Below are 26,505 nucleotides of genomic sequence, written 5' to 3'. Positions count from 1 at the left end.
GGTGTTGAAATACGAGCTCCATAATACCCCCAAGTTATGTTCTTTAACTTAGATTAACTGAATGGGTTAACATTAATTTTAACTTTATTTTACTTGACCGTGATTTTTGTTAAGTTTTATGGTTGTTTATTATGTCTAATTATGACGCGTGACTAAATTTTGTGTGTATGTGTGTGTGTGTGTGTGAGCTTATAAATCTGTTTTACGTACATTTTTTCATCAAAATAATAGTAACGTTATACATAGAGAGTTGATATAGGAGAAGCATATAAATTAATGTTATTTAATGATAAATAACCTAGTTTCTTTCAAGGTATTACATTAGGTTTATTACAGGTTATAGGTTTTATATAGCATTTGGCATAAACGGTGTGAAATACCCAAAACCCGTACCGAAAAACCGTAACGAGCACCGATAACGATAACTTTACCGAACTCCTTCGCATAACACCTCGGATTCTGTACAGGACCATTCCAGTGAAAGGTTGTTTTTTGAAAAAAAAAATATTAATCACGAAAAATTTTTTCCCGAATACAAGCGAGAAGCATTGGAGTGAATGGGCCATTCGTAGCGACTATTTATTAACTATATGTTAGCCGTGAAGTTTTTATATATCTTCACACACACCTCAATAGAATTTAATGATTTTTTTTTTATATTATACTACCTACGCCCCGCGATTTCACCCGCGTTAGTCCGTATCCCATAGGAATATCGGGATAAAATGTCTATATGCTTAAATGTTATTCCAGTTGTTCAGCTATCTACGTAGCATATTTCATTACAATCGGTTGAGCAGTTTTTGCGTGAAAGAGCAACAAACACACACACACATCCTTACAAACTTTCGCATGTATAATATTAGTAGGATTGGTTGTTTGTGTGTGTGATTTCGACAAAGTTGTAGCCATTTACCAGAACAACTGAAATAACATATAGGCAACTTTTTATCCCGATATTCCTACGGGATACGGACTTACGCGGTTGAAACCGCGGGCGCAACTAGTATTCTATAATCCAAGGGTTTTTGCCCTATTCCTGTATTCCTCTGAGAATAAATAGCTTTATATTCATCTATTAAGAATAAACTTCAAAACTATTTTAACACTAAATCCTCTTTCCACTTAACTAAAGCCTTTATAAGAACCGTTAATTATGAGATTTAATTATTCATTCTTAATTGATATCTCACAACGAATTTTAATATAGAAAATTTTGATCTTATTGTAACCGAATTCAGAAAAGGAGGAGTTTCGCAAATTGACTGATTTTGATGATTCTCTTTATATTCAATAGCTGTTAGTTATTATATTGTTATCCCATTTGGTAAGTTCTGACAAATTGAAAGCTTTTTAGTTTTTTGCTTGGTCATTATTTTCATGTATGTACTGCTGAACCGCTTGTATAAACTGACAAATTAGGCTTACTTTTTGGTGACGTCACAGTTAATGGCTAAAGTTAATTTATAATTTTTCACTTACTTTTTATTTGAATTGAGAAAGAACGTTACTCTTTAAGAATTACAGAAGAATTTTCAGTCCTACAACTAAGGATATAGATGTATATGTATCCTAGTGATTTTTTCATTTTATGTCCATCCTTTAAATATATATACATACATAATTTAGTTTGATAGCCTGTATATACGTCTATACTAATAATATAGAAGTGAAGTGTTTGTTTGAACGCGAAAATCTCAGGAACTAATATCACATGAGATATACGGAAAGCCTGGATGATTTTCAATTGTTCTACCACCGTCCCTAATTTCTATAGTTATTACCACGGGTGAAGCCGGGATGGTCAGCCTGTAAAATATACTTGTGTACGCCCCGGCTCCGCCCGGATAATCATTTATCGTAATTGAAATAATATAAATTATCCAACTATTTAAGTTGAATCAAACTGCACATGGCGTGAAAATTTGATTAAAATCGGTTGAGTAGTTTCGGAGTCCATCGCGTACAAACAAATACGTAATTTATTTACAAATTAAAATCGATATATTTCACTGTTAGCTCCAGCACCCTCCGAATAAATTGTTTGAAGTATGAATTAAAAGCCTCATTAATGTGATGTGAAAAGGCTTTCGGCAAGATGGCGTCTATCGGTGCGATCTCCCGCTTACAGCATACTGCTAACTTGTTATCTATGTGTCATTAATCATCTGCTGTTGTGTGGGATAGGGGGAGAGGAGATCGCGGGGAAATAAAAAATATACACGTGACGAAACGAAAAAGTATTTTCTTGTGTTTGATTTTACGCGAGTATTATACATTTAGAAATTAAAAACTTTTTAACGTATTTTAAACGCGATTTATTCATTATATTATTAACCCAACGTTTCGAACACTTTACAGCGAGCGTCTCCCCGTGACCACGGTTTAAAATCCGTTAAAAAATTTTTGATTTCTAGAACGAAAAAGGTTTTATTTATATATAGCAGTTCGTGGTACATAGTATAGCGTATGTCACTCAGCGAAGATGCAACTTGTAATAGTGAAAGAATTTTTAAAATCGGTCCAGTTGTTTTTGAGTTTATCCATTACAAACAAACAAACAAACAAAACTACAAATTGTTCCTCTTTGTAGTATTAGTGTAGACTAGTTTTTGTCAGCTTCTCACGCGTTAAATTCGGAGTAGTTTAACAGGTGTTATCATACGTATAAACCTTCCTCTTGTATGTCTATCTATTAAAAAAACCCAACAACAACCGTTGTGTAGTTTTAAAGACTAGATAAGAGATATAATTTGGTAATGTTAATATATTATTTACAACTATTTAAACAATAGAAAATTTATTGAAATAGACATTATTAAAAATTATTTGTGTACGTGTATTGGCCTCTTTCCATTTCCCCACCCTTACCAGTACATTTCTTCTTCCCAATTTCTTCTTTACTTTCCCCTTAAAAGCAGGCAGCGCATTCGCAGAAGCACCTGCGAATGTTCATGGGCGGTGGTGATCGCTTACCATCAGGCGAACCACCAGCTCAGTTGCCCTCCTATGGCCTAAGAAAAATTTAAATTACTTCAAAATTTATAAATTCCGATAGGTGACAACTGTTGATTTCCTTTGACCACGACCGTAGCAACGGGCAACACTTCCTACTAATATTATAAATGCGAAAGTTTGTAAGGATGTGTGTGTATTTGTTGCTCTTTCACGCAAAAACTACTGAACCGATTGCAATAAAATTTGCTACGTAGATAGCTGGACAACTGGAATAACATATAGATAACTTTTATCCCATTATTCCTACGGGATACGGACTTACGCGGGTGAAAACGCTGGGCGCAGCTAGTAATAGATAAGTAAACATCCACTAGTTCATTGTGCAAACTGCTCCGCAAGCACCCGCTGTCGCTTATAAAAAGGTACAAACCATTAAAAGCGAACAAAAAACCGTATTCAGATGGGAATGAATAGACAGAGGAGATATTTGTAACGCGCGATGCCGCGGCTTCGCTCGCAAAAACTTAAGTGTCGTGTTCGCGACACAATTTCGCTTTAATATTACAAATAATATGTTCTCACAACAGTTACAGCTGTACCGTGTGGTTATGTCTGTTTTAATACACGTGTAGCGTATATGTTATATTCTAATAACAATGTAACGTTATTTCGCTGACGAAGATACGACTAGAGTAAAGTCTAGTAAGTCTATAGATGTACTGGCTGTGCACCGCGGTTTTGCCCGCGTAGTACCTGATATATAACCTATATGGTTCAATAAATGGGCTATCTAACACTGAAAGGATTTTTCAAATCGGCCTAGTGGTTCGTCAGATTAGCGCGTTCAATCAAACAAACTAACTCTTCCTCTTTATTAATTAGTGTAGATTTGTCTACTAGAAACTTTCGCGGTTTTGCTCGTGAAGATACCGATCTCGTTGTGGAAAGACAAGTAAGATTATAGATGTACCAGCTGCGGCCCGCGGTTTCACCCGCGTAAGTCCGTATCCCGTAGGAATATCGGGATAAAAAGTTGCCTATATGTTATTCCAATCGTCCAGCTGTCCACGTACCAAATTTCATTGCAATCGGTTAAGTAGTCTTTGCGTGAAAGAGCAACAAACACACGCACATCATTACTAAACTTTCGCATTTATAACATTAGTAGGATATATTAGAAGGATAGTAGGATGTCTGTTAATTTAACAGATTTATATAAGTTAGTTTTCTTAGTTTAAAATGAATTGCTTTCAGATTATTAGATTATTAATACATACATTTTACTATTATTTGTAGATTTTGACGCGTTCTTTAATAGGTTTGAACATTTTTATGACAATTTAACATCTTGGCTTATATATTTGCAATTCTATTATGAATTTTATGTAACTTAGCTCACACTCAGTGAAGATACGATAAGATAGTACGACTTTTTAAATAGTGACAGAATATTTGTAAAACATCCAGTACCTTTGTGTGATATTATCTAAAACACAAAACTTTTTCCTCTTTATTGTCTTACATAGAAAGTTTAAGGAACATAAGTATTTATTAACTAATTTCTTCTAAACAGAACCAACAACCATCTCAACTAGTTATAGTAAAATAGACGCTATAAGCAATAGTAAAAGCACTTAATTTCAATGACGCGGAGGCGAGACGGAATAAAATTCTAAGTACACCTGTCTGAAAACATTTAAGTGCGCACAATTAACTTCAATCCCCCCTGAGGGAACTAGCTCCTACCCTCCTTGAATACAAACGTTATTTAATACAAGAAAACACGTTAACTTGAACACACCTCGATATAGTATTTTCTTGTGTTTGATTTTACGCGAGCATTATACATTTAGAAATTAAAAACTTTAACGGATTTCAAACGCGATTTATTCATTATATTATTAACCCGACGTTTCGAACACTTTACAGCGAGCGTGGTCACGGGGAGACTGATTAATAATGTAATGAATAAATCGCGTTTAAAATCCGTCAAAAAGTTTTTAATTTCTACATCGATATATTTGAAACATTTTAATAGAAAACAATGGATCACAAACGGGTGAAATTTTTATATTGAAATTTCATGTACAAACTTGCAATTAGTGTTAGAAGAATTAAAATTAAAAATCGGCTAAGTGCGAGTCGGAGTTACGACACAACAAAAAAGCTAAAGTACTACTGAAAAAAAATGTTTTATTACTAGCTGCGCCCCACGGTTTCACTCGTAAGTCCGTAGGAATATCGGCATAAAAAGTTGCCTATATGTTATTCCAGTTGTCCAGCTGTCTACGTACCAAAGTTCATTACAATTGGTTCAGTAGTTTTTGCGTGAAAGAGTAACAAACTCACACACATCCTTACAAACTCGTCGCATTTATAATATTAGTAGGATTTATGACTAGATATAGCGTCGATAAACATATATCGTTATCATTTTTTTTAATGGTCTTTCAATTGGTTCTTTTTGCGACAATATTTAAAGACCAACGGAAATCAAACACGATTTATTCACTAGCTTTACGCACCTGGCTTCGCCGGGGTAGTCAAGCAAAACGATTCCGGTAAAACACCTAACTGATGCCCTGTCTCAGTTCTCCAACTATCTGGTACCAAATTTCATCCAAATCACTTCATCTACCGAGTCTCTTTCACATCTATAATATTATTCATTTATCAATTTTTCTTTCTCTCCGTCACATTAGCTGTAGTCTCCATCAAATCACACAAAATAGGCTTTACAAGATAACCTAACCTATGTACTAACATGTTCTCTAATATAAATTATCGATTACACAGCCTGTGCTGGCCAGCACGTTCCCCTCATTAATGTAATGAGAGGCGGAGTTAATTGCTCCCTCGCTGCGTCACTTGCTTTTCGTATAGATTTTTAGCCTTTCACGCTCGCTTCGGAATACTGCGAATATAAAACATTGATTCGGAATTTTTAGAAGCACATGTCTGTGAATATAAAACGGCTAAGTGCGAGTCGGTCTCGTGACAGTCACGGTTAGAATTCGAGGTATGTACAAGAATTATGGTATGGTAAGGTAAATTATGGTAAGGTAGTAAATAGGTATGTATCAAAATTATGGTTGTGCCAATTTTGATGTTTTATTGTGTTGCAATAGATAGATATTATACCTCAAAGTTTTAACTGTCTTATCACGATTAATGATACTGCCTATTGACAGACGGGTGGACGGGCACTGTAGTCTAAACCTTCTATGAAGCATGACGGATTTAACAGAAATTTAGGATGAATCAAATATTAGACACACATTAACACACACAGAAGCTTACCTTTAAACATTTACGTGTTTGTATGTATGTTTGTAATCTGTTTTTGTCCCTGATTAACCCAGGCCATACGTACCACGGGCGAAGCCGGGGCGAACAGCTAATTTGTTATAACAATTGTACACGCGTATACCATAAACGAGCGGTCCCGTAAATTAGGGTCAAACATTACATCAGTGGCGACGGATTGTGTAAGGGACGTGAGGCGAATCTATAGAAATCGCCTGATATCGTTAACCTATTTATGGGCTACCCTCATTTTGCGATATTTGCCTTGTAACGTGATTTCCCTAAATTAGCCTGGGACCAGTTATGCCATATTGGCTGGAGGGACGGGGAGGTATGGTTTAACGTCTATACAAATAAATTATATTGGTATGTCTGTTTGTTTCAGTGAAATACAGCTTGTTAATTTTTATTTAAAACCATTGTTTTGGTTCATGTGTCCTGTCCGTTTGTGTCCCTAATTTTTATTGCTAATTGTAAACGTCGAAATAAAGATAGATAATTTCTGTTATATTTGCTTAAAACGTTATTTAAAGAAACCTAAAACCGTACAGTAGTAAAATACAGTTTCTTGTATATACTTTATTACCAGTAACATATTTTGAACAATGTTATACTTTAAAAAATAACTAGCTAATGCCCGCAGTTCCGCCCTCGTGCTCAAAAGTGATACAAGCTTTGATCCCCTATCTTATACCCCTGGGGGTATAATTTATCAAAATCCTTTCTTAGCGGATGTCTACATCATAGTGACTATCTGCATGCCAAATTTCAGCCCTATCGGTCCAGTAGTTTGGGCTGTGCATTGATAAAACATACAGTTACCTTTGCGTTTAATCACACTATCACACTAATATTTTATATGTGAAAGTTTGTTTGTTTGGATGTTTGTCCGTCAATCACGTTGAAACTACTAAACGGATTTTGATGAAATTTGGTATATAGACAGGGTATGAGCTGACTGATTAAATGCTCCCTTAGTAAAACAGGAATAGATAGTCACGAAATCATTTGCAAATATCCTAATTCCACGCGGACAAAACCGCGGGCGGAAGCTAGTGTATTATAAGATTTCTAGTAATACGTTTTAACCGCTGCTTTACGAGCATAAATAATTCATCGCATCGCACATTGCCGTTATTATTAGAAAATGATTACTTCTAAGCGCTATATAATTTAGTGCTTTAGATATACAGGGTGGTCTAGAATCTAAATGATTATAATGTTATATAACTAGTTCAATCATGTGGCTTCGTATACATAGTATATAATATTACCCGTATTTTCCTTCCTATATATAAAAAGGCTGCAGTGACTTTAGTGAGATTTTCGATACAATTCAGTGAGTGATTCAAAATTGAGGTTTATACGTACATAATAAACATTTTTCCCGTGCGAAGTCAGGGAGGGTAGCTAGTTAATGAGCAAATGTTATGTCAGCAATTATTTTCTACATAATAGATCACTAACGTCCCTAGAAGTACCACATCAAATTCTAAAATGGGACCAATTGACAACAATTCCCACTCAAACATCGTTTAAAAACTTTAATTTTCGATTAACAAAGCTCAAACATACACTTGAATTGAGAAACTCCTTTCTTTGTGATGTCGGTTGAAAATACACCTACATCATACACATAAACATAAATATTAATATCATTTAATATGTTATCATTACCCGACATAGAACCCGCAAAATAACTCGCTCTTTCAAAACCAATTACTGGACCAATCATTTTCTTACAACGAAAACTTCCGCCACAAAAGCCGGCCCAATTTCTCAGATATTTATCCACAATTTCTTAAACAAACTACACTTTGAAAGCATAAAACCGATTCACGCGAAACAAATGTTAAACTCGCATTGAAAACATTTCAAAGTTCGTCGGAAAAACAAAGAAAACGCGGTATATTAATACGGAATTATAGCTTCATTAGGTCGGTAACTACACTATATAATTTTATTAGAAACTCGCTGTCTCTTCGCTGTTATTAAAATAATGCAAACAATGCTAAGGCCGTGGCGCGCTTGCGATTTAAAGACAGCGGAATGTGACGAAAAACGCAGCTTTAGTCGCTATGTACACATCAAATTCGTGCCGCTTTGATCAATAAAATTGGATAAAGATTTCTAAGTATCGTCTTATTCATATTTGAATTACAATTAAGATTTCTTATAATTACTTTCGACTTAAAAGAGTGTCTTATATGAATGGAATGACAATATTTCTAGACGCACTTTAATGTAAAATGTGAAGGCAATAGGAATCGGACTCTCACGCAGATATTTATTTATCATAGTGTTATTTACGTTAATATGTTAAATAGTGATTGTAATACATTATCATGTAATTAACTTTGCCTAAAAAATGAATTATTCGCTACATTTAGTCGCAAAATCGTCGCATTATTATAAACTTCCTTTTACTAATTAATATTACTCCGTACATAGTTGTGATTATAAGTTGACCCTGTAATTTATACTTAATTATAATTATAAGACTTCGAGGATGATCTTAGTTGATGTCCTATGATAAAAGTTATGTAAGTATAGGTTCAACTTGATATAGATTAGGATTATCCTGGTTGAAGTCTTACCTATGTTCGAAGAACAAATCTTAGTGCATAAAAATTACGTGTCACATTGTTTGTGTGCGATGGACTCCTAAACTATACAACCGATTTTAATAAAATTTTGCACACCGTATGCAGTTCGATCCAACTAAAAGATTGGATAGTTTATTTTATATCAACTACGATAACTAACTACTCGAGAGGAGCCGGGGCGTGTAGCTAGTATGTATTTAATTACTAACAATGTAACTCTGAAGAGTATGTTTGAACGTCCTTATCTCAAGAACAAACGACTGATTTAAATAATTCTTCCACTGTTTAATATATGCTTCATCCTTGAGTGATATAGGCTATGTACTACGGGCGAAACCGAGGCGGGCCTTAAGTATAGTTTGTGTTATATATGTACTGATATTTTAAAGATTTGAATCGTTGTTATTATCTATTCCAGTACTTTCTAAAATATCCTTGTAGTTCATATCGGATTCGAGATACTAAGGTTTTCGTTCAGAAAAGTTAAAGCGCAATTACAAACTAAATTGTTCCATTTTTCTATAGTTTCACGACTTTCTTCGATAAATTATTTGTTTGTTTTAACAGATCCACCTTCAGCCCCCATGATAACCGGGTATATCCCGGGCACTACCCTCGCCGCGGGAACGGTACAGAAACTGTCTTGCATCTCATCTGGCGGGAATCCTTTGGCTACGCTAACTTGGTTTAAAAACGATAAAAAGGTGACGTATTTCTACTTAATATAATTTATAGTAGTTGTAATGGTTTGTTTTTGTAGCTATAACAATTAATTAATAAGTTCTAATAAGCAACTTGGTCCAAATTTTGTATATGTAACTCATTGTGGGAGTCGAGCACGCTTCGGCACGAATTGGGCCAGCTCGCACCGGGGAAGTACCACGCCCCCACAGAAAACCGACGTGAAATAGTGGCATGCCACTGTGTTTCGTACGGTGAGTGGGGGAGCCGGAGGCCCGTTTCCTTTTCCTCACCCGTCCTAGTCCATTCCTTCTTTCCAGCCGTTAATCCTTTCCTTTTCCCTTACCCCATAAAAGCGGGCAGCGCATTCACAGAGGTACCTTTGCGAATGTTTATGGGCGGTGGTGATCGCTTTCCATCAGGCGAACCACCAGCTCAGCTGCCCGCTATGACATAAAAAAATATATATATGTGTGTGTGTGTGTGTGTGTGTTTTTTGGGTGGTCGTGTTTTGTGGGTGTGTATTTAAGTAAATGACTAAGTTGTAACTTTATGTCCTCAAAATGTGTACATGTGTTTGTGTGTGTGTGTGTGTGTGTGTATGTTGTATGAATGTGTCGGTGGAAGGGTGATTCTGAGGGGATGTCTTTGTGTGTGTGTTTCATACATAAAGTTAAGTTATAATTGTTTTAGTTTGCGTGACATAGTATTAACAAGTATTTCATCTTACAGATCCACTCGGTAACCAAAGTGTCTGATAAATCGGTATCCGCCGAAATATCGATACTAACCAATGTGACAGATAACTTGGCTCAGTATAGATGCGAAGCGACCAACAGCGCCACGGAGATCCCTCTATTCGAGACTGTGACTTTGAACGTGCACTGTAAGTATAATGCAATAAGGTTACAAAGTAGGGGGGTGGGGGGTGCAGTTGCAGCCAGTCATAAAGTCTTCTGACAAAGTGAGGGTATTTAGGTAGTTGTCAACAAACTAGAGACTTTTTGAAACTTGTCAAACTAAATGAGTTTTGACAAGTTTCAAAAAGTGACATCTGTATCTTGAGTAACAATTATTCATTCAACAGATTATTAAAAAACAATTGATATCCGATAATGTTATATTATATCTCCAGATTGAACGCGTACTTAGCATCAGAGCGTTATTCCGAATTTTGTTGTACCGCCCCTAAATAGCGTCCCGAACTGCTAACGAGTTATGTAACTAACAATGTATGTAGCTCGGGCTTTTCCAGCGTCTCGCCCACGCCCTCCGCACGATTGACCTGTTTTAACATCTTTGTTGAACAACAGTAAATATTATTATAGGGAGCATTAGTTCGATACAATCCAATGTTTCAAAACATAAAAAACTACTGAGAAGTTTATATTTTATATTGCGTTGTACTTGCTGTAAAGCTTATTAAATATAACACAAATTTTATTAATTTGTATGCAGTACCGAAAATTAAACCGAAATTTAATATACCGAAGAATTTACTAATTTTGTAGGTTTCGAAATTCATATTGATTAAACTAAGCTAGAAACTTAAGGAATTTCATTTACAAGTCTTTGCTATGTAAGTTAAATCGTTAGTTGCCAAGTTTGCCGCTTAATTGATTTATTTTAACGTGTTTAGCGCTTAAGATCTGGGTAATAGGGTTTATTTTTAATTGCTTTTCGCATTAAAATTATACTGTGGACTTTTCTATCTTCTGCGCTTCCTTTTGTATTGTAAGGTTAATTATTTGAAAAGAGACGACTGGTTTTTTTATGCCTCAAGCACTTTTTTTCTGTCCTTACCACTAACTTTCCTGGTCGTTAGTATGTACAGATAGCAAAAACACACATTTGTAAAAAAATTGGTGAAGTGTAAAATATCATACAACTTATATCTAAGGAACCATATTATCCCTCTATATTCAGAATAACTTTAATTCTATATCCCTCTAGATGTCAAAGTAAACTTCATCCACATCGGCCCAGTAGTTCTTGAGAGCACTTTGCAGCAAACACACTTTTCAACTTACATTTGAAACAACGATCATTAAAATAGAACGATAATCATAACATAAGAGTTTTTTTGCCCCCAGTCGCCCCAGAGGCAGTGAAAGTGAGGGCAGAACCGGAAGAGCTTCGACCAGGCATCGAAGGCACGCTCTACTGCGACGCTGCCAGCAGCAACCCCCCGGCCACGCTGTCCTGGTGGAGGGACGGGATACCTGTACAGAGTATGTATTGATAATTATTTTTAACTACGTTACCGCCCGCGGCTTCGCACGAAATTGGGTGTTGTTTAATAGAATGTTATTATACATATAAACTTTCCTCTTGAATCACTCTATATATCAAAACAAACCCATCAAAATCCGTTATGTAGTTTTAAATACCTAAGCATATACACTTACAGACGCGGGAAGCGACTCTGTTTTATACTATAAAGCGTTTACTATATAAATATATAAAAATTTGCCTGTTAAAAATCTAAACTAGACCGAATTTAAATTCCACACGGGAGGCACTAGCTTACGAATAAAAAACCAATCGTCAAAATCGATTTATCCAAATAATAGTTATGAGGTAACAAGCAAAGAAAACAGTCTAATTGAGATACTCAAAGTGACCCTCCCTTTTTTTGGAATCGGTTAAAAATAATAGTTTATAGGTAGTCGAATCAAGAACCTCATCCTTTTTGGAATGTAGATTAAAATTTATTTTTCCTTCTAGGTAGGTACTATTAGTTAAAAATTTATTACACGCTTTTTATTAGCTTCACCTGTATGTTTGTTTGTTTGTATGTTTGTTTGTTTGTATGTTTGTTTGTTTGTATGTTTGTTTGTTTGTAACTGACTTCTTTGGGCGCGATTTTGACCCACTTTAAACGGCCAGATTTCGTTCAAACTTTGTAGATTTATTGAGGACCGATAACAATACACTAATTTGATAAAATTATTCCAGTTTTCAATTTGCAAAATATGATTTTTGTTAAAGCGTGTTTTATAGTTTTTTTAAACTATTATATTTTATTATTTTTAAAACGTTAAGAAAACCAATTAAATAACACTGTTAAAGTTAATTTCCATTTGTTCGAGTGCTATTTAGTATTCCGTCTTTATTTAACTATTTCCAGAGTTATGTCTCCGGGCGTCATATGTTTGCTTGATTTTGAATTTTATTTGTTACACAATAAAGTTGAATTTGGAATGAAATCGTGTTTAATATACAGGACGTAATTATCAGATGTACAATTTCAGCATTTGCTGCTTTATCCCTCTTATCAAACTAGCGTATTTATGTCTCTTTCTAGATTTAAAGATAACGTTTTTGTTATACTATCTAAGCATTAATTATTCTATATTCTATTTGATATATATGCTAACAAATTCTTAAGCTTGCAGTTCAGTAGTAAGGATAAGTACTTCATAACCTAAAAAACTAACTAACGGAGCGATATTTTATTATGATTTATGTAGAGTTGGGAGGCTAGGAAGTGCCATATGCTACATCTTACAGCGGGGAAATATCTCATTGCCATAGGAATTTCCTTTCACTGCACGGTCGAAGCCGCGGGCGCTTCTTGTTTTTATTTTTGTATATATATTAGAAGATCTGACCGGCTCCTAGATACAGTCCTGGGTTCGATTCCCGGTGGGGACGCACAAAAAAAAAATGTCTCGGTCTGGCAGGACACAGAAGGCTGATCACCTACTTGTCCATAAAGAAAATCGATCAGTGAAACAGATGTACATCGTCTGCCCCATACCCCACTAGGGGACACGGGACTTCACTTCAATCCATTTGAAGAGGCGTAAGGTCATGGTAGCGCTTACCATCAGACGTCCCACCAGCTCCATTGCCGACTATGACATATAAAAAAAGAAGAAGTCTGATCACCTACTCGTTCATAAACAAAATCGATTAGTGAAACAGATTTTTGAAACATACTCCACTAGGGGACACGGGATTTCTCTTATACATATTGCAAATTCATCACCAGGTCAACCCATGAAGATGAAGAAAGGTCTACATGGCGGGACGGTCTCCACAATCGAACTCAAGTTGAACATAAGCAAAGATTTAAACGGCGCTGTTTACACTTGCCAGGCGATGAATGAGGCTATCCAAAGGAGTGTGCACGACGCCTTAACGCTTAAAGTTTTGTGTGAGTAACTTAGGTTTAAGATTAGTGTGTTGTAACTTAGATTTAACATCATGTAGCGTTAGCGTAGCGTAGGTTTTAACGTCATTTTGGTGTTAGGTAGGTTTTATTATCAATTTTTATGTAACTTAAGGCTTCGTATCGGTATGTAAAAACTTAGGATTTGTAAGTATGTTCAGTATGTTAAGTTTCAATATCTATGTTAAATAATTTAGGTTTTATCAAAGCTTTATTCTACTTCTACAATCTATGTTCAATCATGAGTTGTCTATAACCTTTTTATGTCTTTAAGTTGGGGTTTAACAACCCACCAAGTGGACACAAACTTGGGTGGTTTTGACTAAAATTGTGGGTGTATTATAATTCAACAGTACAGTACTGAAAAAGATTACTTGCTGTCTTAGACAAATGGAGCAATTCACAAAATTCGCCCCATTTCTGCCAGATTGAAGACTGCTGAACTTTTAACATTGCATCGTTTGTTTTTTTTTTATTTGTTATTTCATCTTCTAGAATCTGTTCGTATTGTTTTTCTTCCAATTAGTGACTAATTAAGTCGTACTAACGTAGGATTCTGTAAATGAAATCCTATTTGCATACGTACATCTTATAAAATTTGATAGTGTACATATAAAATTCTTTCACGTGTTTTTTCTAAATGATATTGGTGACGTTTTAACATTTTTATATGCAAAAAAACATTTTTACCATGTCTTTTAATGTCTCTAAGACGAAGTTTATTTAGCACTTATGCTATTTAAAAATAAAATACCATCGAATATTGTATAGACAGTGATCAATGCTTGCCCGAGAAAATCTCATATATGCGATGATAAAACTGACTAAAAGCATTCTAAATCCTGGAATTTCAAGGAATTATAAGTTTGTCAGTTGAGCTAGAATATTGGGGACATCTGCGCAGGTAAAGGGATCAAACCGTTCAGCCCCAGTGCACCTCAACTGTTTTAGATAAGGCTAGATTTAGCTTTGCCTATGTCCTGCCTAAATTACTTCTCAATTCAGATGCATATATCGTCCATTAACATGCATAGTTTGCTAGCTATGTACTACGAAACTAGACTTTTATGAGAATGATATATTAGGTGAATACAGGACTTAAAAACCAAGTTATATAGGTTCTTAAAGTATATAGTCCACTGTAGTAAAAAGAAAACAGAAAAATTATTAAAAAAGGTACTGTGTTGAAAACATAATTCTACATATTTGATAAGAGAGATGGCGATCGGTCGTTTTGGAAATTTTTGGGGGAGGCCTGTGTCCAACAGTGGACGTCCTAAAAGGCTGCAACGAGAGAACGAGATAAGAAAGAAAAATCAGAAAGATGTCTTGTCTTGTCTAAACATGTCTTTTAACGATTAATAATCAATTTAAATACAGGTAATGATTCTGATTAATGCTGAAATAATTAATCAAGCAACACAATAATTTCAATAGTGATTTATTTCTTCAGTACAATTAGTAGATTTATATCTATGTATGATATGTCTGAGCGAAGATTATACAGTATGCATGTGTGCGTGCGGGCCTGTGTACCAACAGGGCCGGCCGAGACAGAGAGTCATGTTAGTTATATAAATGTGTGCGTGCGTCATGCTATCTTGTAGTCTGTTAAGTATAATTTATAATCTTAAGAATAGTTTTCAATTATTTTACATGCTTTATAGTTAGTTTAAATTGTATTGAAATGTCGTTTCATTCTTGCTTTCAATACTCCAAATATATGTGCAAATGTGAGTATAATAAAGTACCTAAAGAAAATTCTATCACAGATTCTCCAATATTCGACGAGACAAGTCAAACAACAGCGGTGGGAGTTGAAAATGAACAGCTGATTGTGTCAGTGCGTGCAGATGGGAACCCATCTGGTATTGCATATACGTGGACTAAGGATGGGCTGCCCATCACACAGGCTTCTTATACCACATCTAGTGAGTACTCTCTAAAATATATATCGGGATAAAAAGTTGCCTATATGTTGGAATAACAACTGGAAAGTTGTCCAGCAGTCTAAATACCAAATTTCATTACAATCGGTTCAGTAGTTTTTGCGTGAAAGAGCAACAAACACACACACATCATTACAAACTTTCGCATTTTTAATATTTGTAGGATGAAAAGGTGTTATTGTTTGAGAGAAGAAACTGCGCGAAACCAGGTTGTGTCGCTAGTATACTATAAACAATTTACCCCTTTGATAGTTTTGATTCAAAAGGCATTAGTTCCGGAATCTTTGGGTAGACTAAACGCAAAGGGATATTTAATATTCGCATCGGATTTGATTTCCAATAATAATTTGTGTGGCTTCATTTCACGGAAATTCGATTTAATGTTACTCATGTTTGAGTTGAGCCTTGTGGGTTGAGTTAGCTTTTGAGTACGTTAAACTATATGCTTTCTTATTGGTACGTTTGGGAAATGTATTCGTTTATTGTTGAGCCGTTAACGTTGTTTTTCTACACCCTAATCACTTGAAGGCATAGAAATAGTTAATGACATGGTTATTCATCATCATCAGCCTATATGCAGAATTACGGTTTTCCAACAAGGGTTCAGGCCAACCACCATGCTGGCCAAGTGCGGATTGGATGTCGCATGTCGTTGAAATTTTGATTCTTAGATATGTTTTTTTCCTTCACCATTACGAGTACTAGTGATCATGAATAATGTGCATTGTTACTGTCCTTCACGATCGAGTACTGGTGATGTCAATAATGTGTAGATAAATTGAAAAATCAATTTATTTCTTACACTCTCGTCCGGCCTCGAACCCCCGACTTCGCGGTCCTAACGACAGCTCGTGGTCCTAATCACTGAGCTACCTCACTCAATATCCTTTTCCACCACCTACTAAGACATAAAATTTCGTACAAATTGGTGCAGCCATTTCCGAAGAGATACTAGAACACAAAGAAATTCATGTCACCAGAATATTATGAGTATGAAAATATTTATAATAAGGTATTAGTAAGGTAATATATAAGTAAGATAATCCAGAAAATCCAGAAATAGATTATGTATTATGGAGCAATGAAGTCTAATTGCTTTCGCAATTTCCGTAGTTTTTCATTCCGTAAGAACTTTCTGGAAAGTATTGGAAATCATAGAAACACGATTAATGAAATATCAGACGTTTTCGATTCGTTGCGTAACCAAGTTCAATAGGTATCCACTTATTTATAGACAGATATGGTTTGTTATGTTATATATATGACAGAATAATATCAGAAATAAATATTATTTCTACGATCGGAAGTCGGTGTTATTCGTTTGCGAAATAAATGTTATTATCCTTGATGGCACAAGAATATCAAATAACGTCGTCGCTTTAATATAATTATTTCGGAAGGTATGACTCGAAAGGTGGTGCAATGTCAGAAACAAGTGTCTATAAACTCTTTATAACAAAATAAAAAGTACCTTTCTATTCGAGAATCTTTTTGACGTTATTCATCATCATCATCATCATCATCATCATCATCATCATCATCATCATCATCATCGTCATCGTCAGCCCATATTTATTCCCACTGCTGGGACACAGGCCTCCTATGAGGGTTCAAACAATAATCCACCACGCTGGCCAAGTGTGAGTTGGCAGATGTCACATGTCGTCGAATTTTGGATTCTCAGACATGCCGGTATCCTCACGATGTTTTCCTTCGCCGTTTCGAGATATGGTAATGTTATCCACATGTGCAGATGAATTGGATAATCAATTTATTTCCTGCACGCTCGCCCGGTCTCCAACACCTACTTAGCGATTTTGAAGTCCGAGGTTCTCACCACTTAGCCACCACAGCATGCGGTTCATATTGACGTTATTATTTAAGATTATTTGCCGAATAATCTATACCGATATTAATAAAGGTTTTCAGCAAGTGACTTAACCTGTCCGAGAAAATTTTTAACATAGTCGCTATATATATCACTAGATAGTATAAAAAGTTTAAGTTATACTAGTAGGGGAGCCCAAGAGGGGATTTTGGGATTTACTCGAGCGCGTCAGATTATTATAAGGGAACGTACCTTACCTATTACTAAGTACCTCCAGAAAGTATGAGCAGTTAATACTGGTGGGTGCGCTCGCATGAGCCGCAGGAAATTAAAAAATATCGATAATTCTTTAAGGTTTCGCTCAAAATGTCAGATTAGCGAAATATGCATTTTTTATGTTGTAAATAACCCGTAATATCTTTATCTGACGCGCTCGAGTCATATATTTTTATATTTTACCTTTTATTTGTAGCCACGAAATTACCACATAAATCATAAGAATAACTTATATTTTATTTCAGTGATATGCCAGAGCATTCAAAATATCAAAATCTAACGGGCTTGAGTATTTCCACAGCCCCATTTTTCTTTCACAATTAAAAAAAATATCAAAAACCTTTTTCCACCGCTAAAATTGAAAACACTATAGGACTTTTTTTCTTGCTATCGTATAATCTGCGAATTCCAATAGGTTTCTGAAACGCTCGAGTAAATACACATTTAGCATCTCGGGCTCCCCTACTATACTTAACGGATTATGGCCTGATCATCATAGGAGGCCGTCTCCCTGCAGTGGGAACATTTATGGGCTGATGATGATGATGATTCGTTACTCTCCATCTATATAAATAATATTAAAATAGTTTGTTTGTTTGTTCGCGCTTATCATGTACCGATTTTTAAAACTGTTTCACTCGTATGAACCACGGAGCTAGAGCGTTTCGCTCGTACAATATAATTTTATGAAATACTTTCCTTGTTATAGACGACAGAATCATATCGGAGGGCAACCTTCTGAACATGACTCGTCTCTCGCGGCACGACGCAGGCGTGTACTCTTGCGAGGCGGTCAACTCGCAAGGCGCTGCTGTTATAAACATCACCGTGTCTGTTCATTGTAAGTATTTATTGTTCATAAAATATCGTATGTGGGAGTCGAGTACGCTTCGGCACGAATTGGACCAGCTCGCCGGGAAGTAGCACGCAAGCCGGCGTGTAGATGCTACTGTTTTTCGTATGGCGAGTGGGGCAGTTGGAAACCCGTCTCATATTCCTCACACTTCCCTATCTGCTCCCTCTTTCCAGTCAATCATTTATATAACTTTCCCCATAAATTCGGGTAGTGCATAAGCATAGCCACTACCTCTGCTATGCTCACGGTCGGTGGTGATCGCTTACCATCAGGCGAACCACCGGTTTAGTTGACAGTTTAGGACATTAAAAAACATTGTCATATAAAAAAACAATGAGTAACAATAAAAAATTGTCACGCGCTTTAATGATAAAATCAACTAAATTATCTCATTAGAGTTATTTCCCTACCAAACTAATCTTAATAGTAAGAAACTCCGTATTGTATTGTCACCGATCCTTCATAAATGTACAGATTGAAATAAATCTGTTTGTGTAAAGTGTAAAATCGAGTCTAAAAGAGTCGTTTACATACAAACATACAGGTGTTACAACGTATATTTTCCCGAGGTTCCCAAAAACGAAGGAGGTTCTCAGTTCTCATTTTTACAGACGCGGCGGAGATAAAATCTGTGTACCAAGTGGGAGTACCGAGTGCTAATGAAGATGCGATGCTGGTCTGCGCTGCTAATGGTATGTTCTACATACTTGTAAACAACTAGACGCTCGTCCCGGCTCCGTCCGGATATCAACATTCTCTTTTTATCTCAAGGGAGCATTTAATCGGGATAAAAAGTATCCTATCACCCAGGTCTACTCATACTCTGTCTGTATACTAAGTTTCATCAAAATCCGTCCAATACATTCAGTGTGATTGACGGACAAACAACTAAACAAACAAACTTTAACATTTATAATGTTAGTGTGAATATTCATAATTTCTAGTCTATCTATCCTTAGTAATCATTACATAGTATAAAACCAAGTACGCTGCCTGTTCCTATGTATGCTTTAGTCTTTAAAACTACGCAACGGATTTTGATAGGGTTTTTTTAAAAGATAGATCAAGTGGAGGGTTTATATGTATAATAAGTAGCAAAATATATTGTACAATATTATTCTCTTTATACGAAAAACCTTTTAGAGATAGTGTATTTCATTGACGCAATAACAAAAAATTATCAAGAAATCACTGTCTACAATTGGATGGGTGACCAATTTTTTATTCAATTGCACTTTTTCTTAATTGTGAGTCAAAATGAGTCAAGAGTACGACTCACGCTTGACCGATTTTTATTTTTATTTTTTTATATGCCTGTACTTAATTATGGTATCTCCATTTTGTAATTATCTTGAATTAATACTTTATCTTGATATATATTTTTTGCAATTCCTTTTAAATAATGTTACCTTATCCAAATCTAGGAAACCCACTATCAGCAGACCACATAAGATGGGAGAGACCGGACTATGATTTATCATCACGCTCCATCACCTTCGACTCCAGAAACCAGACGAGCACCCTCATCATCGACAAAGTGACGAGGGATGATGTAGGCAACTTCACGTGCGTGGTGAACAACGGGATCGGTGATGAGAGGCGGGATGTGACGCTGGTGATGAAGTTCAAGCCAGAAATGGACTCGTCTCCGAGTATCGTTAAGTCGGCAACTAATGTAGGACAAGTTGGGCGATTAGTTTGCAAGTGAGTAATTTTAAAACCCTATATTAAATTTCTATAGCTTTTTTAACTATTTTCTAAAACTATGTACTAAATTATATAATACGAATATTTAAAAACTAAAAAGCTTGTTTGTTTGAACGCGCTAATCTCATGTACTACTGGACCGATTTTAAATGCCGTGCGAGAGGTTCATGTATAGACATGAATCATGGAATAAGTCGACCTGCTTTTTTATACTCAAGATAAAAATATACACATAAGATTTATAATATAAATAAAAGTACCTAAATACTTTATCCTAATAACGATATATCTTAACTACATATAAAAAAACTTGTTTTAATAGTTTTTTGTCTATTAATAAAAATAACTCTAATTGAAGACTGACTAAACCTCAATTTACCCATACAATTTAAACCTTTATAGCACCAATATAACTAATTTAACGAAATAAACGAATTGTTCAGAAATTCAAATAACATACGATGTTAACAACCAGTTCGTTAGTCATATAAGAATTGTTGATTTTATGTGAGTAAATATGTATTTATTTTATTTTAAATGTATGTATCTCCGAACAGATGCAAATCAATCCCACCGCCTAACTTCACTTGGTCCAAGAACGGCATCAAACTACCCGCAAACACTTCCACAAAATACTTAGCGGAGTTCCATCGCATCGACGCGCTAACATTTGCCTCCGTGCTACTGGTGCGTGACGTCACGTCTATGGACTATGGTGTATACCAGTGTGCCGCGAGAAACCATTTGGGTTATGGGGAGATGTCGGTTAAGTTGGATGTTACTAGTGCCCCAGGTGAGTTGTGTGTTACCAGTCAGTTTTTTTCTTTTTTTTATGTCACAGTCGGCAATGGAGCTGGTGGAACGCCTGATGGTAAGCGCTGCCGCCGCCCATGAACATATAGAGAGGCGTAAGGTCGATTACAGACCTGTAAAGGACTGACGAGAGAAATAAAGGAAAAGACTGGGATGAAGAGAAATAAAGGAAAAGAATATGGGCCTCCGGCTCCCCCACTCACCGAACGAAACACAGCAGAATGCTATTTCACGCCGGTCTTCTGTGGGGGTGTGGTACTTCCCCGCGAGCTAGCACAATTGGTCCAAAGTGTGCTCGACTCCCAGATATGAAATTCGACAATTTTGATTAAAATCTTCGCGAATCTTCCTAAAATATCGCTTTTTATTAGTAATGGAACAGCGTTTTCAATGCATTAAAGTACATATTTATAATTATAACTTAAGTCTTCAATTCATATTTTCATGATACATTAAACTTATTAAAAAAATTATTCATACAATTTTAGATCCAGTAACATCAGTAGTAGTAACTAACGTGACACATAACTCGGTAACACTGGAGTGGGTGCCCGGCTTTGATGGCGGACTGTATTCTTGGTACAGGATTCGATTCCGGTGAGTTGTTGTATTTATATTGCAATTTATTGTGTTAATAATATTACGTTCTAATGTATATGATTGATGATGTTGTAATGAAGTTCATTGTTTATTTGGCAAGATTGGTTGATTGATTGGTATTTTATTTGATTGTTGATTAGTCAGTCAGTTATACTTATCACTTTACATATTATATATTAATGTGAATGTTTTATATTTTTCATAAATAAAAGAAATAAATACTTTAATAACTCCATTTAAAACGTATTGAATGATGATTGAAAGTAAGCTACCTGATTGTATGATAACTGATTGGTGTTTGATTGGTGATAATGGTCTAATAATATTTTATTATTTATTGATAATTTTACAGGAAAATATACGACGAGACGTATAAATACGAAGATGTAACACCCAGAAACGCAACGACTTTCTCTATACACGGTCTGGAGAGGAATACAGATTATGTATTCTCTGTTATGTCCATAAACAAAATAGGACAGAGCAAATATCGTCCAGATGACACTAAAGCGACCACATTGAGTAAGTTTTGCAGTTATTTTACAAGTTATCCTATTTGTAAGACCCTTGAATTATTTACTGTGACACTCAGAATATTTCTTTCATCTTATTTAATCTATCTTTGCCGCGGTGGGCAAAAGCTAATTTTTCTTTAACTCATGTACCAAGTATAATCAAAATTCGTTATGTGGTTTTCGCGTCAAAAAGTAACAAATATACATATAGGAAATATTATATACCTATATAATAAATATATAATATAATATTCAAATCAAATCAAATCAATTTTTTATACTTAATACAACTTTTCACACTCAGTTAAATGATAAACCACTCTTGAGTGTGAAGCTAAGCCTAAAATAACAGGTATTACTTATCTTTTTCTCTTATATAAAAAAATTGTACTATGTCTTTGACATTTCTTTACTATGTATGAAATGCTGGCCCGAAGGGGTCTTAATTTAACGCCACGGATAGTTTTTTTGTTCATCTGTATGTACACTCGATCAAAATCTACTGCGTGTATATAATCTTCAAAAAAAAATGTTCTATTTAGCACATGGAGCTTGCGTCTTTTTTGTTTTTTTTTTGTCAAAAAGTTGTATTTTGATATAAAAGTTATTTTTATAAGTACGAGTTACTATGTGGCTGGTCTATAACCACATTTGTCCATAGACGTGCTCCCTTCGTCAGTACAGTCGAGTTCAGAAGAGTACAACTCGTACAACGTGCCCGGGGTATTCATAATAACCGGGACGATAGTGGGCACGGCACTTATCCTCTTGAATGTACTCTTGGTCGGCTTCTGCCTGCACAGACGGACGAACAAACGCATCCGAGGTTTGAACTTAGCTGACGGCTGTACTTGGATGTTGTGGATGTGTAGTTTTTCGCACAATATAATATATTTTTTGCATTTTTTCTCATTTTTTTTTTCATCATTCAATCAAACATATATGTCAACAGTGCACAACCCACCCTCACGTAGATTTTTCTTTATTTTTTCCTCATTTTTCTTTTCTTTTTCTTTTTAGCTTCATCAGAAGTAGGCGAACTAAACGTAGTGTCCACAGAGTATGTAGAAACGGCGGATGTGTCTAAATCTGTAGTAGTTTATGTATCTATAACTGGAGTCGTGTTAGTTCTCATAAATGCAGCTTTGGTGGCTTGCTTTGTTCTGAAGCGACGGTCTCGACGGTTGAAAGGTAAGCAGCTTAAAACATACAATTTCATTGCTTTTGTCTCTTAGTTTTGAGTGCAATTTCGGTAAACCTATTTGGATCTTAGATGTTTTTAGACCTTAAGCTACAATTTTTCATCACTTTGAATTGTATTTTTTGTTAATATCTCTTTTATTTTCAATTTTCTTTCCATTGACTCGAACAATATTTGTCCAGTTCGATTCTTGGATAACTAATAGATCAAAAGTATTTTTCACACTAACATCATATCTATGTACCCATATTGTACGATTCTTTCCATTTTAAGAAAAACCCAACAAAAAATACATTACAATAATGACTTACAACAACAATTTCTCAAAAAACCGTACAACATAAAACTTTTTAAACATTACTATAGATATTGTATCTCACATTAACTTGTTAACTTTACTTACCTAACAACAACTCTACTACGCATTTACCCTCAAACAACTTATATAAAACAACTTACAGAACAAGCTGGACAGTCATCAAAATCAGCAACGATCGAAATGTACGCACCTTCCTCATACAACGATACTATGACAGGCGAGACCCTTAGCTCCGTTTCGGAGAAATCCGAGACATACTCACAAGATGGCGACGGACAACCCCCGCCAATACCTGAAGTTCCCAGTATGCCCAATAGGCATATGTTAAATCAAGTGAGTTATTGTTATATTTGGTTATTATTAATTTTCATTTTGATTAAGGAGTTTTCATAATTACAGTCGAGTAAATTTTGAATATTATATTCAATTATTTTGTTTACGACGAAGTAAATATGGATTTCTTTGATGTTAAGCTAAGTCTGTATTTGATAGAAAAACTAACGTTGAATTATTTGAATTTGTAATTTTCTGTAATGAGGTACAATATGGAACAAATTAACAAATTCAGATTCTCGTATTTTAATTTATATGAACTCATAAAATTGTTTGTAATAAAGTACTGGCTTGACTAGACTCACCATAGCTTATTTAAAAAGTCCGAGTGATATCGTATAAAAACATTTATTAAAATTACATTCTTATTTCGTGTAATGTTCAAAGTTTATTGCATCGTTCGTCAAAACACGGACTCGTGTACAGTTTTACTTCGGACAACTTTTTGTGTATTTGTAAGTCCGATTGCTTATTGTACTTAGCGTAATTGTGAGTCCAGTTGCTTACTGTACGAAGCGTTATTGTGAGTTAGGTTGTTTATTATACTGTGAGTGATTGTGAGTCTTTTGATGAATATCTTCTATAACACAGTTTATCGCCTAGCGTAGAAGGCATTTTTCAAAATGGACCAATTATATTTATTTACTGTATTGTTTTATATGTAAGTTAAGTCGAAATTTTATGTACATGTGTTTTTGTATATTTATTTATTACATTAATCTTGGTTATAACCAACATTACATACACGGGTAAGATGATTGGAAAATTTAATGAAATGCTGTCATAATTTAAGTCAAGCACTATCAATAAAAATAACGTTACACAGTCTGTGCTAACAACTATTAAAATATAAACAAAATAATTCTCTATATATAAAATTCTCGTGTCACAATGTTAGTTACCATACTCTATAACGGCTGTACCGATTTTCATGAAATTTTCTGTGCATATCGGGTACACCCATTTTTCAAAAATGATAAGAGTAAATGATAAGAGTTAGGCAGAACAGCGTTCGCCTGTTTGATTAAGTAAGCTAGTCTAATTATGTTTATTATATATTATATAATGTAAAAAGGAGTAATAATGTGAAAATATGCATATTATTGTTGTTTATGATTATTGTTATTCTGAGTCAGTGGTACAGAAATGTCTGATCTCGCAGACGGAGTACCTGGACGAGCAGCTGCTGCCGCCGCCGCTGGACTACCCGCCGCCCAACTACGCGGCGTACGAGGGCGAGCACGCGCGCACGCTGCCGCACGCGCCGCACGCGCACCGCGCGCGCGACGCCGCCGGACACAGCACGCTGGGCCGGAGCGCTGGTGAGCTTCTCTTCTCCACTCTTACGCAGCTCTTCTTAGCTCGTCTTTTGCTACTTTTAGTTTTTTACAGTGGCTATAGCGTGATGGGGAGAAGAGCTGGTGTCTTTTTTGCTCTTCGTCTTAACTCCTCTTCACTCTTAATCTTCTTAGCTCTTCTACAGCATACAGGGTAATAGTGGTTGATGTGGGATGGTTGTGGAGCGTGGTGTCTCATCATATCTCTTCTCGACTATTTCTCAACTGTTAAATTACTCGCTTTTGAATGGAAGCTTAAAACGAGTGACTATATTTAAAAAATGCGAAAGCATCTCTGTCTGCTTGTTTTTGTGAATGTGAATGAAAACTGAACCTATTTGGATGAAATTCCGTACAGAGATGGTTTAAAACCAAAAAAAAGAAACAATAGTTTGTATCCCCGAATTCCCACGCGGAAAGTAAGCATATGGGAAAAAATTCCAAAACTGTCGTATCTTTTTCTTTTCTACGCGGATGGAGCTTGTTGTTCATATAATGTATACTGTCAGCATATGCTAATAAGATCTTTGTCCCCAGGCAAACAGAACTACATCCCGGCGCCCAGCCCCATGCCCCCGCTCGATGGATCCTACTACAACATGTCCTCTGATAGATACCTCTCCTACCCACCACTGATTGGTGAATATTTACAACAGGTATGTACTTTTAATATAAAGTATAACAATACCCATTATTTTTAATATAATTAATCTAAACTAGTGTCAATTTTAAAATCTATGAATTTGACTATTTATATGAGCGTTAGTGATCGCTTACCATCAGCCCATATACATCCCTTAGATTCAAACCATAATTCACGCTGGCCAAGTGCTGGTTAGTAGATGTCACATGTCGTCGAATTTTTTAAATCTCAGACATGCTGGTTTCGTCACGATGTTTTCTATCACCGTTTGGAGCAGTGATGAAGATATCAGTATGCGCAGATAAATTAAAAAATCGATTTATTTCTCGTTCTGGCCTCGAACCCCCAACTTATTTGAAGTTGGAGGTCTTCACCATTGAACCCCCACTGCTATTCATTA

The 26,505-nt window shown here is 35.5% G+C and overlaps 1 protein-coding gene across 3 annotated transcripts in view; it reads left to right on the top strand.

The window, feature by feature from the left end:
- LOC119835972 (nephrin) overlaps nt 1-26,505 on the top strand; it is a 178,168-nt gene that overhangs the window by 145,931 nt on the left and 5,732 nt on the right. For all 3 annotated transcript variants that reach the window (XM_038361107.1, XM_038361105.1, XM_038361106.1), the window contains exons 12-26: nt 9,438-9,574; nt 10,284-10,437; nt 11,645-11,782; nt 13,549-13,713; nt 15,501-15,659; nt 18,491-18,622; nt 19,249-19,329; nt 20,062-20,341; nt 20,902-21,137; nt 21,646-21,754; nt 22,110-22,279; nt 23,293-23,463; nt 23,935-24,125; nt 25,288-25,447; nt 26,000-26,118. In XM_038361107.1, the coding sequence (XP_038217035.1) occupies nt 9,438-9,574; nt 10,284-10,437; nt 11,645-11,782; nt 13,549-13,713; nt 15,501-15,659; nt 18,491-18,622; nt 19,249-19,329; nt 20,062-20,341; nt 20,902-21,137; nt 21,646-21,754; nt 22,110-22,279; nt 23,293-23,463; nt 23,935-24,125; nt 25,288-25,447; nt 26,000-26,118 (2,402 nt within the window). The remainder of the gene's footprint in view (nt 1-9,437; nt 9,575-10,283; nt 10,438-11,644; nt 11,783-13,548; nt 13,714-15,500; nt 15,660-18,490; nt 18,623-19,248; nt 19,330-20,061; nt 20,342-20,901; nt 21,138-21,645; nt 21,755-22,109; nt 22,280-23,292; nt 23,464-23,934; nt 24,126-25,287; nt 25,448-25,999; nt 26,119-26,505) is intronic.

This window comes from Zerene cesonia, chromosome 22, assembly GCF_012273895.1.
Source record: "Zerene cesonia ecotype Mississippi chromosome 22, Zerene_cesonia_1.1, whole genome shotgun sequence".
Taxonomy (NCBI): Eukaryota; Metazoa; Arthropoda; class Insecta; order Lepidoptera; family Pieridae; genus Zerene; species Zerene cesonia.
Note: the sequence above shows the minus strand (reverse complement) of the source record. Positions and strands in the feature narration are given on the sequence as shown.